Source organism: Cucurbita maxima, unplaced genomic scaffold (assembly GCF_002738345.1).
Source record: "Cucurbita maxima cultivar Rimu unplaced genomic scaffold, Cmax_1.0 Cma_Scf00016, whole genome shotgun sequence".
In the NCBI taxonomy this organism is placed as follows: domain Eukaryota; kingdom Viridiplantae; phylum Streptophyta; class Magnoliopsida; order Cucurbitales; family Cucurbitaceae; genus Cucurbita; species Cucurbita maxima.
In genome coordinates, this window is record NW_019272032.1 from 3,380,865 (window position 1) to 3,396,309 (window position 15,445).

Consider the following 15,445-nt stretch of genomic DNA (forward strand, 5'->3'; position numbering starts at 1 on the left):
TTTTTTTTTTTTTTTTTTTTGTTTTCCATGTTTCATGTGTTTGAATAATCTGATGAACTGATGAATTTGTTTGGATTGAAAGTTGGAGAAGGACTGCATGACTAAGAAGTTACAGCACCTTGAAGTTTGTAAAAGGTTTGAGATTATTTTGAAGAACACGAAAAAAAAAATTCTCTCCTATTTTCTTACATATTTATTAATCTACAAACATGCTCAAGCTCTCATGAAATAGTACAGAAAATTGATGGGAGATGGCTTGGATTTGTGCTCCATGGAAGAGTTGCAGCAGCTTGAAAGGCAAATTGAAAGAAGCTTAACCAAAATTAGGTCAAGAAAGGTACATTCATGTCTGAGATTCTAAAACATTTCCCCTTTTTAGATTTGTTCTTATTTTGTTTCAATTTCAGTATCAATTGCTGAAGGAAGAAATTACGAAGCTGAAGGAAGAGGTAATTTTCATTACGTTATTTATATAAATGAATTAAAACTATTGGTGATTTGAATTTTGATTTGGTGAATAGGAGAAGATGTTGCTGGAAGAAAATGCAGCTCTCCTGAAGAAGGTCAAGCAATCTTTTTCCCTGGAACTGTTCCTCGTACAAATCCATAAAATTCAAACAAGAAAATGAATGGTTTTTCAGGTTGGAAGTGAATGGAAGCACCAAGAAGAGGCCATGGATGTTGAGACCCAACTGTTCATAGGGCCATCAGAAAGAAGAGGCGGCAGTGGCTTCCTGTGTAGATATCTTCATAATCAACCCACTTAATAAAGACACAAGCTTTGTGTTGAACCCCCCAAAAAAGGTGAGTTTTTTACATGCAGTATTAACACTACAAGTGAAACCAAAAAAACTGGTTTCTGATAAAATGTTTGATTAAATACTGTTTCGAGGAATCAAACTATCTGTATATTTAGGAAGAGTTCCTTGTCGGATAATGTTCTTTTCTACCTGATTTTTCCATGTGGTTTCACTGCATAACATGTTTATGTTTCTCTTTTTATGGTTACGTTGCTTTTAAAAAAATGTGGAAATTTGGTGGTTTAATGAAATCATAATAAAGTTAAGTTAGGGTTATGGGCTTTTCTCTCCCATGTGCAGTATCGTACAGAGAGATTGAATCACCCAAAAGTTGAACCCTAATTTGGAAATTAGGATTTTACCCAAAATTGGCTGTCCTTCTGATTTCCTTCATTTTCCCCAAATTTGGTGGGACTTGTGACAATGACCTCCACCAATTAAACCCTCAAATTTCTTCTTTATAACATTAACTATTTTTTTTTCTTTCAAAACTATGTATTATATCACCCAAAATTAGTCTTTTAGAAGCAAGAAATAAGATGTAGGAGAACGTCGGGACCATTATGTGCTTTTCCGAATTTTAGGCATGAATTCTATTATGAACGTGTTGTTAAATTTTTAACTCTTCAAATTATTGTTTAACCAATGTATTTTTTTAGTTAAATATTTAGAATTTAAAGTTTTAAAGTGCTGATTGATATTTTAACTTAGAAACAAAAATCTTTCTTTCCCATCCCGTGATTAATAATTCTATAGTATTTGGCTCATGAATAACGTTGTAAACTACTACCATGAACTCTGAACGATTGTTGGTTCTTTTCAATAGAGGAGAAGTTAGGAATTTCATATCTCAGACAACCGTAATAGTTTTGACGTGACACTTTGAATGAACATGTTATAATGATTCATGTATATATGGGGATACTTTTCTCTCATAAAAACGAAAGTAAGTAATATGATCATGTTGGAGTCGGATGCACAGGCCATCACATATCGAATCTGGATTCGAACGAAAAATTCAATCTTTCTCACATCTATCCAAAAGGAGATATAGGTAGGGTAAGTTTAGATAGAAACATACAATCTTGAGAGTGGGGTAAGAATCTTGCATGTGAAAGATTGAAATGATACGACGATCCCACCAAGATTTAATTTTAAAAAATAATTATACAGGTAGGGACAACAACAACGTTTAACACGAAAAAAGAAAGAGAGAAAAAAAACCCTACATTAAATTACTTAATAAATAAAAATATAACAAGAAACCAATCTTTTAAAATTACATTATTTATCAATACTCTTATAAAATCTTGTTTATTTCTAAACTTACAATTTTAGGTAATAAATAAATTAAAGTTTAAGATCAATTACTTTTTTAGATTTCAATAATTTGAGGTAATTCAGGTAAATAATATTAACACGTGAGAAAAAAGAAATCAAAATAAATTAGGAATTTAAGAAAATATATCCGTACACTAAAATAGAAAAGAAAGGAAAGGTTTCCGGCTAAATTAATGAAGGATTTTGATTGGAGGAAATTAAAGTCAATTATGGTAACGGTGTCGTTTAAGCAGCCGTCCACGTAAGAAGGTGGAAGAGCTGGAAGCTTACTTAAGCGCAGGGAGTGGCGTGCTTGAAGCAACCGCGAGCAGCAACGCAATTCTTTTCCAACACGCTTCTAATTCTCCAAATTTCTAGATTACACCAAACCAATACACAGAGAAGAAAAAAGAAGCCCCTAATTTATTCTTTCTCGCGTTTTCTTTTTCTTTTTCCTTTTTCCTTTTTCCTTTTGTTTCGTAGAAGCCTTGTTTTTCGCAATACCATTCCAGAGCATTTCTTTTTCAACGGACCAACTCCCGACTTTCTGGGCCTAATTCTGCAACTCAATCCCCAAAAGCAAACGCCATCGGAGAAACGCAGAAGAACAAACAAAAATGAGGGGTTTGACGGCGAATTCTTCTGTTCTTCTTGCTCCTTCAAACCCATATCAGAGTTCCTCTCTGTTTCCTTCTAAACGCAAGTCCAAGAAGAAGAACCATGCTATGGTTCCTGTATGCAAGATTTCTGCTTCTTTTCTTTTTGATTTTTGATTAAAGAATGGATTTTTGAAGATGGGTTTTGTTTTGATTTGTTGATCAGGTAGCGAGGCTGTTTGGGCCGGCCATATTTGAAGCTTCCAAGTTGAAGGTTCTGTTTTTAGGAGTGGATGAGAAGAAGCATCCTGGAAAATTTCCCAGGACTTACACGCTTACACACAGCGATATTACCTCTAAACTTACTCTCGCTATTTCTCAGACCATTAACAACTCTCAGGTAACCCCTTTTTTTTGTTCCCCCTTTTCGATTTACAGATTCCGCGAGTAATCCAGAATGAAAATTTCAACATAATATTGATACTACTAATGAAAGGCAAGTCGTTGAATAATTGATCCAAAACCGGCAAGTTTTACACAGATCTAACTAAGAATATAAAGTAAAAAAAAAATGGTAAATCTGTGGTTTGATGGATTTAAAATGCAGCTGCAAGGATGGTATAATTGGCTACAAAGAGATGAAGTGGTGGGAGAGTGGAAGAAGGTGAAGGGAAAGATGTCGCTTCATGTTCATTGCCATATCAGCGGCGGCCATTTTCTTTTAGATCTCTGTGCTAATCTCAGATACTTCATCTTCCGCAAAGAACTCCCTGTGGTGATCTCCTTTTACTTCTCTCTCTTTTCATTTTAGGTTCATTAAGGACGCACTCATTATTTTGGACATGATTGAAGTCTAGAACGGGCTGTTGGATTCTACGGTTTTACCTTACCCCCTAATAATTGCAGGTTCTGAATGCGTTTGTCCATGGAGATGTGGATTTATTCAACAATTACCCAGAATTACAGGATGCGTTGGTCTGGGTTTATTTCCATTCAAAGATCCCAGAATTCAACAAAGTTGAATGCTGGGGCCCACTCAAGGATCCAGCCCCACCTTCAGCTGGACTTGATGGGTCCAATTCAGACGGGTCCATATGGGATATGGGCCAAATGGAGCGGCCCAAACCTTGCCAAGAAGACTGCTCTTGTTGCTTCCCAACCATCCCTTCCATTTCATGGTCACCCAAAAATGAGTTGGAGAGTACCTGATTGGTTTGGCTGGGGTTTAAGCTTAAATGTAAATACTTCACATTATATAATATACACCTTTCGCAATCGTGTTTCGATCCGGTATGTTTTATAGTTTCGATTTTAATTCGTTAATCTTTGTGGTCGTTTTATCGTGTTAAATGGAGTTTTAATGAGACATTTATAATGATAATAGTAATAACTAACCACATTTTCTCCTAGTGTTGATTTCTGATGATATTAAATAACTATCAGTCCCACAAAAGAAATTTAAGATTTGAAACTATAATGGAAAAGAATAATACATATGTACATGAATTATACCCCAATATCTATGAATGAATCATATGAATAAATATTCTCTCCTCTCTTAAATTTACAAGTCACGGAAGTAATGATCAAAATATGGGGTGATTATTTACTAAACTGTATATTTTTTTTGTATTGAAGTGGGGGAAGATAATAAGGGAGATTTCAGACCATCTCCTCCCCTGTAACACTCTTGCAAAATCCATTACTTCCTTTTTCATCTATAGCTTTCTCAGATCTCATGTAGCTTTGATTTCTGGCTATTGCAGACCAGATTTGGTTAAGTTCTTCACTTTGAATCTTTTTAAACCAGTGTGACAAAATCCTTGTCTTTATTCCTCAAAAAAAGATGGTGCGAGAAATTTGAAGGGTATGTGTTATAAGTGCTGACCGGACGATTCCTCGACCGTTAACGAATTGTGGTTCGTCCAAGGAAGGACGCTCCGATTTCATTCTCTGTGTTCTGCAGTATAATTTAAACCCATATGTGAGATTGAGTTGACAATGAAATGGAACAGAAGAGAATTCCTTTCCATAAGGATCCCAAGAACAACATGTCAGACAAACATGTGCAAAGATATCATTTAAAATGCTGAAAATGTTCAAGACAGCTCAATAGCAGCTCTTGATTTTGTCTAACTATAAACTTATCTTGATCTGATTCAGAAAGTGATGTCAACGAAAAGACTACATTCAAGGGATACGAGATATCACATGTAATTTCACATCATGTGCAAATGGACAGGATAATTTCTTTACCTGAGATTTTGGCGAGGGGAAGACATTCCAAAATCTTAGAGTCTCATCACCAGCTCCTGTTACAATGGTCTGCAAGGGAAAAGAATTCGATCAAAAAAACAAGTAAACCATCCATATGAGATCAGGAAAGGAAGTGAGTCAATAAGCTACCTGTCCATCAGGGGATATAGCAAGATAAAGAACTCTGAATGTATGGCCAGTCAGTGTTGCCAACTGCATAAAGGCATAAACTAAAGTTAGACTATGAAACAACACAATATGACTACGGTCTACAGAGGAAAAGGGACAAGCCCAACGGACCTTGGACATAGTTGGATATCTCCAGACTATTATTTGGTTTTGGGAGAATCCATGAGTACTAACAAGTTCATTAACATTCTTAGACCATGCCAGATTGCATACCTGTCCCATGAAACGAAAATGGTTTATCTCAAATTTTGATAATGAAGTAAGGCCAATCAACAATTATTCCCCAGATAACATATATATCCCATCTAGGTTCTTCAATGATAAATCCAAACTTCAGAACCAAATGGGTCTAGGGAGATTAAGACAAGTCTTGATAGCAGACACGTCAACAGCTACCTCAAATTGAATTATTTTGATGAAACCAAACAGCATATACCAGGTTGGGAATAATAGAAATTCAAGGGCGTCCAACCAACCTTTTTTTTTTTTTTTTTTTTAAACTCCAGAAAGTCTCCCTTATTACGATCAAATATTAGCAAAAAGTCAGTAATCAAGAAAAATTAATCATTCCGGCATTTGATCTCCATCTTGAACAAACAATTCTAGAATTATTTTAGCTGGAGGTTGGCACATTCCATCTAACCAAGCTCGAATCACAGAACAAAACATGGAAAATATGTTACAAAAGAAAGGAAATAAACATCAATTACCTGACTTCCAGTATCCATGCAGCTCAAGTGTGTATTAGTGGTGGTGTTCCAAAAACGAATACATCGATCTGCGGTTCCACCCCCTGATGCAAGTAGTCCATGAAGATGAGGAGACCATGCTATAGCTTTTACAGCAGCTGTGTGCTCATAAAATTTAAGTACTGGTTGGGTTGAATGTTGATTCCAAACAAATAACTGAAAGCAGATCACAACAAATATCAGTCATCATGGAAGAAGGAAAAACAAGCTGGGATACAAGATGGAAGAAAACAGTATATCGTACTCTGTTATCATTCCCTCCTGATGCTAATTCACGGTTGTCGTATGACCATTTCAATCCACAAACCTACAATACAACAGTTGCACTCTCGGGCTAAGAAACCGGTAAAAGAAAAACAAGAGACAGAGTATAATGACCCTAAGAAGATCCAATGCGAAACATAATATGGCAATACTAAAATGATTTAAATAGATGAAGCCTTTTAAATGACCCTGAAGTTTAGTGGGAGCCAGGAAGAAATAACATGTCTGTAAGCATCACCTCTGATTTATGGCCTGAAAGTTTAGACACAAAATCATCCTGAGCCCGAATATCTCTCTGAAGAATACTCTTGTCCCGGCTACCAGATGATAAAAGAGATGAGCTCCAAGCTAAGGCCCCAATTCGTAATCGATGGCCCTCCATGGTCCTGATCCTTTTACAGCGTGATGCATCCCAAATCTAGAGAGATGAATGTTAGAGCACGGGTTAATCAACACTGAAAGCAGGCACATAATCATATCCATCGGAATCTCAGTTATGCAATTCTCAAATACTAAACTTCCATAAGAGCTAAAGGAACAAAAGAACAAATTGAAGTTCCCATGCAAGAACATGCACAGAGTTAACTCATCATCACTAACCTGTACTTTCCCATTGCTAGTGCCAACAGCAAGATGAGTTCCACGCTGTGCCCAGCCTACTGAACACACACTGTCATCAATTCCCAAGTCGCATAACTTGGTGACCTGCAAAAATAATGCTGCTTAATAACTAAACATACATTACATGCATAAAATATAGTTCATTCAGACTAATTCTAAGAATCTAAAACTATCTTATACTTGTAATGAAAGATATCACAGATCGGTCAATCCACGAATAGGAAACAGAAATCAAAGGGCAGGCAGAGGGTTACCTTGCTGCTACAAGCATTCCAGAGATAAACACAATTACCCAGCCCAACAGCCAGGACATTATGCGAAGACCAATCCACAAGATTCAGATAAAAATCATCTTGCAGAGCAGGTGCATCCAAGACCTAAGAATGCAGAGAAGGAGAAGAAAGAAAGAAACACGTTATAAAATCCAAAGACCAATCAACCCCAAATCCGCGTTAAAGAAAAACAAAAATCACCTTATAAGGCGATCGAGGAACCTTCCGTGGAGTCTTAACCGGACTAGGATTAATCCCAGGAGCTGCATTATCAAAGCCAAAAGGCGAGAGGGAGTCCATTGACCTCCTGGTCTCCGTCTTGTAGCGAAAGATATTATGATTGGGAAGCGACATTGGGGAGGTCCTCTTCTCGGGAGTAGCAGGAGGAACTACTCCAGCATCAGGGCCAAACAAAGCGGTGCGAAGCAGGGTAACGTAGGCAGAGGAAGTATCTTCCCGAGCATCGGAGTGGGAATTGGAGACAGGGGAAATATCAAAGAAGGCAAAATTGGAACCAGATCTACTGGGAATGAACCTATCGGAGTAGATGGCTCTGGAAGGCGACAAATGGTGATTAATATTGATCATGCGGTCAATTTGGCGAGATGGGGTTAGGGTTTCAAGAGAATGAGGGGCTCGGGACATTGAAGGGGGCAAATTGAGGTGGGAGGATGAGGAATTGGAGGAAGAAGAAGGAGAAGGAGAAGGCCTGGAAGATGATTGTTGGGTCCTCTGAGGAATGGGTTGATCTTCCATTGGAGGATCAATGGAAGAGATCTGAAAGGAATTGGGGAGGAGAGAGAGAGAGAGAGAGAGAGAGAGAGAGAGAGAGATAGGGACAGAGAGAAATAGAGAGGAAATAGAGAGACTAAGGGAACATGGTGAGTAAAAGGGAGAAGAGGGGTTGTAATAGACGGAGAGGAAGACGGAGAGAGACATTTTGACAGCGGGGATGTTCCCGGCAAAAAAAAAAAAAAAAAAAAAAAAAAAAAAAAANAGAGACATTTTGACAGCGGGGATGTTCCCGGCAAAAAAAAAAAAAAAAACAAAAAAAAAAACATAGGTAAAAGGTAAGGCTTTTTCCCGGGAAATCTACGTGGCTACTGCCACTTTCCATTGGGTTTAACTGTTTTTATTGGCCCAACCCAACTCTAACACTCTAACACTACTCCTTACTTTAATTCCTATTTAATAACCCCCACACATCCCCCTCCCAATATTATTGCATCAACTCTCCCTTTACTAAATTCATTTCTTATTAATCCTCATTTTTCACCTTATTATTTTAGTCTGGATTCTTATATATAGCCTACCTCTACAGATTTGAATCTCCACTTTTATGTTTTTATTTTATTTCTTCGCAAAAGACAAATTCAAATATAAATATAATATCTTTACTTAATTGGTAGGTATAGGAACCCTTTCTCATTTCTTTCGTTTTCTTTTTCTTTTCTTTTCAATTTTACAATCCATTTTTATCTTCAAATTTTACCATTAAATTAAAGTCAACTGTGGGTTATGTTTGGAAAAAGAAAAAAGGAAGTTACTGTGGTTTTCTTTAGAAAAATAAAAAATTTTGTCCTTTTTGAAGTCAAAATATAGAATGTCTGTTTTTTTGGATTCTCGAGTTTATCTTTGATGCATTAAATGTTTATGGGTAATTTTCATATAAGCTTTGGTTAATATTTTTATAACAGTGAACAGATCACTAAATTATTATTATTATAATTCTAATTTTTCAAGAGGTATGGTCACATATTAAGTAATTTACTTTTGTAAACAAATTTTAACAAATTCTTAAAAAGAGAGAGAGAGAGAGAGAGAGATTGTATAATTAGGGTTTAATCCAAGGATAAAAATGCAAGGGAGTAGTAGAATCTTGTAATTAATGGGCTTGGAATTTGGGCCGGAAGGTCAGACAAGCCTTTGAAACGGAAATTAACATGCAGCCCAATAAAAGGCTCAAACGTGTACTTCCGACACTGATCTCTTGAGGCGATTTTCATATTTTTTTTGTCCATTTCTTCCTTACAAATTGGTCAAAAGGAAAACAAATCCCATACATGCTCGTAGGTGTAGACAAAACCAAGGATTTCTCACGCCTTTAACTCAAACCCATTGATTTTATATGCATGGTAAACCTGTGTGCGACCATCTCTCCATGGTGGTTTGTGCATCACCTCTCTTGCTATAGATACATTGAAAATATCTGTATCAAAGGTCTGACTTATAAAACTCTTATACAAACAACAATGCAGTAGAATAAATTAATATAACTTAATGATTTTTATGTCAAGCTGTTACGGAGGTAGGTGGTTGAATCATTAATGCAAACCCTTAAAATTGAGGGCCAAGCCCATTTTTAAAGACAGGTAAATAAGAGTGTGACCATTCCTCTTTTACAAGGTTAGCCTTTATTTGGCAATTGGGTCCATACCCATTATTTTCATTCTTTCCCATTTTACCATTTTACTTTTTCCTTTTTCTCACTAAATACATTTCGATATCAAAAGTTTAGTAACCTACCACCCTAAATTATTGTAACATGACTAGAAAGTCACGTTCTATTTCTCTTAAAAAAATAGTTGGATCCTTAAGAATTTTGAAAATTTGGTCTCAGTCGAGATTCATTCGGAATATAATTACTGAAAAAAAAAATTGTATGTTACCCAATAAACCATATTGTCGTGTCTAAGCGATGTTAGTAAATGTTCCCATCCAAGTGACGAGAAAGGGAACAAAGAAAATTAATTTACAAGAAATATTAGAGTGAAGCAAAAAAACAAGGCAACTTTTTTTTTTTTTTAATTAATAGTGTTTTAGAAACGTATGCGACGTTAAAGCACAAAACTGAAATTTGGAACTTACGATAAATGAGTAAAAACAGTCATTTGGAACTTGCGATAAATGATTAAAAAAAGTAGAATTGTTTTATCTGCTTATGCCGACATAAGTTTAATTTGTTAATATCATTACTTACTACTGAAAGTCTATTATGTTTGACCGAATAACCTTTAAATTTATTATTTCTAATTTTCATGTTTCAATCTATGTACCCTATTAAATAATATAGATCATTTTTAATTATCGTAGATATAACAAATATATATGGTATGAAAGTTTTGTTATATTTTTTTAGAGCAAGTTGACACATGGACCAGTCCATTTGAATTATTTGGATACCTAATCAAGTCACGGTTATCGGACAAACTATGTACACAAGTAAACAAAAGTAAAATCTTCCATATATTTTTATAATTCAAATATCATAGTTTTTAATTAAAAGAAACTTTATGATCCAACATTTTATTAATTTAAATTAATAATAATATCAAAATTTTAAAATAACTTACGTAAGTTTTAATAAATCGTAATAACATTGAGTTAAAAAAAACAAATTTACTCTATATGGAAATCCAAATTAAACTTTACTGGAATGAACCAAATGTAAGGATTGATTATTGAAAATTGGGTCAGCTCAGCCCAACCAAACGTAATTAAGCCCACTAAGGTTGAGCCCAAGCCTAATTTGGATTTTTTTAGGTTCAGGCTAGACCAAACCAACCTAATGACAAAGGTGAGTTAGTATGCATTTACTTAGTATGATAGGAACCATTTATGAAATTTAATTGTGCTATATGAACTAAATTAAATAGAATATAATTGAATATTTGATAGGATTATAAGACAAGGACGATAGGGACAATTCATAAGGAAGAGCTAAAATGATAAAATTGAAAGAAAAAAAAAAAAATCTTTCCCACGCTTGAAATGATTTCGAAAGGGTGGAAATATAATGTTTCGTAACTTTAAATAAAAGCATTTGTTCATCTCAACCAAATACAAAAAGATATATATATTTGATTAATCCAGACTAACAAATATTTAGAAAATTTGATAACTTGAAACTAAAATTAAAAAAAAAAATAATAAATTTGGTCCTGATACCCAAAAACTAGATCGATTGAAGCTAAAATTTTCAGAAAAATCCCAATTCGGATGTAAACAGAAACATGTAGATGGAGCGAAATCCAAACTTCGTTGTGTTTGTGTTCGCAAATCAATTCAAAATGTACAATAAAAATCTTAATGTTACAGAAAGAATATAGCTCTAAAACTGTCCAAAAACACCTTCAAATCTCAGCGTCGACGAGACGGTGGCAAATACTCATGTTCGATCGACGGCAAAGTTCGAGTCCCCGGAGCCGTCGGAGCTCTGACGTGTCCGACCATTGAAACCTGCAGAGCTTCCTCTTCGTACGCTCTAATTTCCAGCTCCTCCATTCTCGTCCTCTTCTTCACCCTAACAAACATCGCCACCAAAAGCAACCCCAACAGAAACGCTCCGATCGCCGCCCCAATCGAGCTCCCGATCGCTACCTTCCACGGCCGCTCCTTTTTCCTCAGCTCCACCGGCTCTGGCTCCTCCACTACCAACCCAAAATGGCCCTGTCTCAAAACAGAGCATATCAATGGCGAAATTTCCTTTGCCAAAGTCACTCTCCCATCCCTCTCAAAGCTCGCACAAATTGGCCTCATTCCCGAAACATTCTCCATTCTCGTCGAGTTTCTGAAGTCTATCGTGATGGGTTTTTCTCCGGCAGATATTCCAACCTCAAATGGAACAGCGGAACTGGAACTATTACTGTAGTAGCCGGAATTATAAGCCAAAAGCCCCAAAATTGAAGACACTAATTGGTAACCAGTTAAATGGTAGCTGTTGAAGTAAATGGAGGACCAATTGGAGCCCAAATTTTGTCGGATGATTACGATTCTCTCCGCACATGGGTTCAAAGAAACGCCGACACCCAGATGGAATTCCTTCACCCTGGCGCCGTACCGCCGTAAACTTCCGCATCGGAACCTGGCCGTGTCGACGTTGACGCCGGAGAAATTTTGGGGCAGTGGGACGTTGTGAAGTGTCCCTGTTTTGATTGTGTTGTCGAGGGACTTGAATGTGTAATCTCTGATGTAGAGATCGAGAAGATGGGTTGATTGGAGTTTGTGGGGCTGAGCTTTGAGGAAGGCCATTGATGAGGCCGACGAGAAGAAGAAGAAAAAGAAGAAGAAGCCCATCGGAGAATGGGTTTGAAGGGCTGTTTTGGTGCTGTGTTTTGCTGGTTTTCTTATGGGAATGTATCAAAAGAAGAGCTCTCGTTGAATGGCGATGCGAAGGAAGCAGCTTTTTCTTCCTTTCCCTTAGTTAAATCTGTTAGATGTAAGATGGAAATGAAATTGGTTTGATCTGGGAGGTTCTCTGAGTGAGCTGTAAGGAAGAGAAAAGAGAAAAGGGAAAGGAAAAGTTGTCTTTGTCGCATTATTTTATAGTTGAAATATATATATATATATATATATACAGAAATTTTAATATGTTCAAATGTGTGTACTGCTATAACTTTTATTTTGTTTTAATTCATTATGCGATTTTAAAATGGATTATTAGAAACAGAATGCTTCATTTCCTAAGTAACATTCAAATTAAAGTAAGAAAATTGTTTAAGCTTTTATCATATCTTATATCTTTAGTTTCCTGGAGCAAACAAATGTCCATTCTAATAAAGTCAAAGAACATAAACCTTTGCTAAAAATGGATCAAAATCTTAAATTTGATATAAAATGGGCTAAGATGATGATAATTTCTTGTACTTGAAGCGTTTAATTTTAAAGAAAAATAAAAGAGAAAATGGTTTAGAGATTTGAGGATGGAGTCAAACAGGGGGGAAAGGTAGGGAAATTGGAATGATTTAGGAGTGTGGAACATGATAATGATGTTTCTCTCGCGTGCGAGGCCTTAAAAAGAAAAAAAAAAGAAAAAAAAAAATCAAATACTTTGCATCAGTTTTTAAAAATCTTATATGCAATTGATAAAATTAACGGTAAATAAATGCATGACAAGTTTAAGGATAAAATTTCTATATTTCCTAAACTATATATATTTACTTTTTATATATAATAATATGATATTGTCTTTGACCAAAAATTAATATTTTGACCAAAAGATTAGTGAATACAATGTCTGTCAATGGAAATTTAAGTTATTTTTTTAATAAGTTAAAACCTTAATTTAAAAAAAAAAAATAAATAAAGATAAAAACACGAGAATGCTAAAAGTGGTTCAACCATGGGCTTGTGAAGGCCACGGTGACCATCTGCTTGGGCCGTAAATGCTCAACTCAGGAGGCCCAACTCTTCATTTTTCTCCATTTTTCAGTCTATCGGACATAAATTAGTTTTTTAAATAGTTAAAACTACTTTTATCGTTTTTAAATATGTAGTCTTATACTTTTAAATGTGTTTGATTTATTAAAGTGATTTTTAAAAATTAAAAACACGTTTTAAGAGGAATTAATTTTATTGATGGGCTCGACGTATACATCATCCATCCATGTAACAATTATTTATAACGAGTGTCAAATTTGCAACATATAACTTTATCAAATTTAATATTAGGGCTATGATACTATGAAATCTTCAATTAAATGCGAAAGATATTGTGACATCCAAGTAGATAAAATATATACAAATAAATTGAAACCACATCGGAATAAGACTGGTTATGAAAATAAATGAATTGAAACAGTCATAAAATATTTTATATTATTTTGCATTTCACATATTATTAAGCTTAAAAAGTACTATCTCTAATAAGATTTGATATGCCATTTGACTCATATTGATTACGGCTGATGTGACGTGTTATTATATTATTAAAGGATGTTGTCTAAAATTACTTAATCTTATAATTGTTAATATGTTTTTGAAGTGACGTAGAAAATAACTTATTAATTAATTAACTAAATATAATTATATAGGTTTAGAGGGTAGACCTGTAATATGACAGAATAAATAATATTAAAGGCTATTCTACAGACTCCTTAAATGCAATTCATTTAATATATAGTTTGATTGCATGAGGTTTATTCTCACGTGATGCTGTGCTCTCCCACATGGGTTTTCACTGAAAAACTTCGAATATGTTTGATTAATGTCTCGTCCCTTTTATAAAATAAATAAGTTAGATTGTATCTGAAAAAAAAAATGTAAAGAATAGATTAATTATTAAAATATATTGTCGACATAATTTATGTCAATAGGTTACGTGTTAATAACGTAAACTAGTTAATGAATTGTTTGTTGAATAAATTTATAATAATAACTATTAAAAAAAATGTTGTAAGGTTTTTATTTTTCTTTTCTTTAAAGAAAAATGTGATCCATGAGGTTATAAAAAATAAATTTACAGGTGAAAATTTAAAATTTTCAAACATTAATTAAACTAAAATTTAAGCTTATAAACACTCTTTTACTTATAAATTTCTTATTTTTGTTATCAATATTTTTAAAAAATCGAACAATCTTTTTTTTTTTTTTAATTTAGTGAACAAAAAATGAAAATAACTATAAACGTATTTGAAGAAATGAAAACTCAAATCAAATGGAGTAAGATTAATAAATTTGTAGCAGAAATAAAAGAAAATAGAAATTCAATACTTTAATCCTTGACCATATACAAGTTCAATTAAGGTCTAAATGTATGCCTTGAGATGCGCATTAAACTAAATAAAGAGTAATATACATTAAAATAAGGAGATGTATTTGTTATTTTCCCCAAGCTTGACTCTCTTTGTTGTCCTTTTTAAAAGGCATTTTCACTGATGGCTACTGTATAATATACATTAAAATAATTAATTACATCCGTAGTCCAATAAATGAATTAATTACCGACGCAGTAAAAACACAAAAGTGGGAAGGGAAAAGCAATGGTCGGCTGCTTCCCATACTCACGCATTCAATTATTGACCAAAAACAAACTTATTTTAATAACCAATAAAGATAACACCTTGTGTAACATATTTTTTCTTTTTAATACATGCAAATATTTCATGATAATATATTTTTATTAAAAAAAGTTTTCTTTAAAGGTTTATAATATCGAAAGAGGTATTAAAAATTTTATTTTTAATTGTTCGCTAAAATAATTGTATTAAATAATGAGAGGGAGATGGGTGAGGCATTGAAAAGTGTGCCACATCATCCCTTCTTTTAGTATAATTCTATTAAATAACATTGTAGCTTTTTTCAATTTGGGTCGGTATTATATAGCTCAATAATGCACTATTTTGTTTAATATATCTATCTATATTATAGAACTTAATAATGCTTTATTTCTTTAGCATATCAATTTAATCATAACACAATTAAAATTGTGGAAATATTTATAAATACAATCCAAGAAGATTTTAATGTGTAATAGTTGCATGTACTTATGTTATATTTTAATTCGTACATTAGCTGTATTTAAACATGTAAATTATTTATATATAAAAAAAAAAAAAAAAAAAAAAAAAAAAAAAAAAAAAAAAAAAAAAAAAAAAAAA

At 34.0% G+C, this 15,445-nt stretch overlaps 4 protein-coding genes across 6 annotated transcripts in view; 2 read left to right on the forward strand and 2 right to left on the reverse strand.

Annotated features, from left to right (window-relative positions):
• Nucleotides 1-992, forward strand: part of LOC111491162 (agamous-like MADS-box protein AGL19) — a 3,015-nt gene extending 2,023 nt beyond the window's left edge. For all 3 annotated transcript variants that reach the window (XM_023139937.1, XM_023139936.1, XM_023139935.1), the window contains exons 4-8: nucleotides 83-135; nucleotides 238-337; nucleotides 408-449; nucleotides 522-563; nucleotides 642-992. In XM_023139937.1, coding sequence (XP_022995705.1) covers nucleotides 83-135; nucleotides 238-337; nucleotides 408-449; nucleotides 522-563; nucleotides 642-767 — 363 coding nt within the window. In that variant the 3' untranslated portion in view covers nucleotides 768-992. The remainder of the gene's footprint in view (nucleotides 1-82; nucleotides 136-237; nucleotides 338-407; nucleotides 450-521; nucleotides 564-641) is intronic.
• Nucleotides 993-2,442: 1,450 nt separating this feature from the next.
• LOC111491161 (protein STAY-GREEN, chloroplastic-like) lies at nucleotides 2,443-4,051 on the forward strand. Its single transcript, XM_023139934.1, has 4 exons — nucleotides 2,443-2,854; nucleotides 2,943-3,116; nucleotides 3,324-3,491; nucleotides 3,623-4,051. Exons 1-4 carry the CDS (start codon nucleotides 2,738-2,740, stop codon nucleotides 3,923-3,925), a joined length of 762 nt encoding a protein of 253 aa, XP_022995702.1. The 5' UTR covers nucleotides 2,443-2,737; the 3' UTR covers nucleotides 3,926-4,051.
• A 112-nt stretch (nucleotides 4,052-4,163) lies between these two features.
• Nucleotides 4,164-7,955, reverse strand: LOC111491160 (protein FIZZY-RELATED 2-like). The gene is made up of 10 exons (XM_023139932.1): nucleotides 7,269-7,955; nucleotides 7,050-7,172; nucleotides 6,775-6,879; nucleotides 6,413-6,592; nucleotides 6,155-6,217; nucleotides 5,872-6,066; nucleotides 5,273-5,374; nucleotides 5,123-5,185; nucleotides 4,973-5,041; nucleotides 4,164-4,676 (listed from the first exon to the last, which is right to left on the reverse strand). The coding sequence occupies exons 1-10, from the start codon at nucleotides 7,821-7,823 to the stop codon at nucleotides 4,623-4,625; spliced, it is 1,509 nt and encodes a 502-aa protein (XP_022995700.1). The 5' UTR covers nucleotides 7,824-7,955; the 3' UTR covers nucleotides 4,164-4,622.
• Nucleotides 7,956-11,011: 3,056 nt separating this feature from the next.
• On the reverse strand, nucleotides 11,012-12,345 carry LOC111491211. The gene has a single exon (XM_023140012.1). The coding sequence runs from the start codon at nucleotides 12,141-12,143 to the stop codon at nucleotides 11,208-11,210; it is 936 nt and encodes a 311-aa protein (XP_022995780.1). The 5' UTR covers nucleotides 12,144-12,345; the 3' UTR covers nucleotides 11,012-11,207.
• Between the last annotated feature and the right edge of the window lie 3,100 nt (nucleotides 12,346-15,445).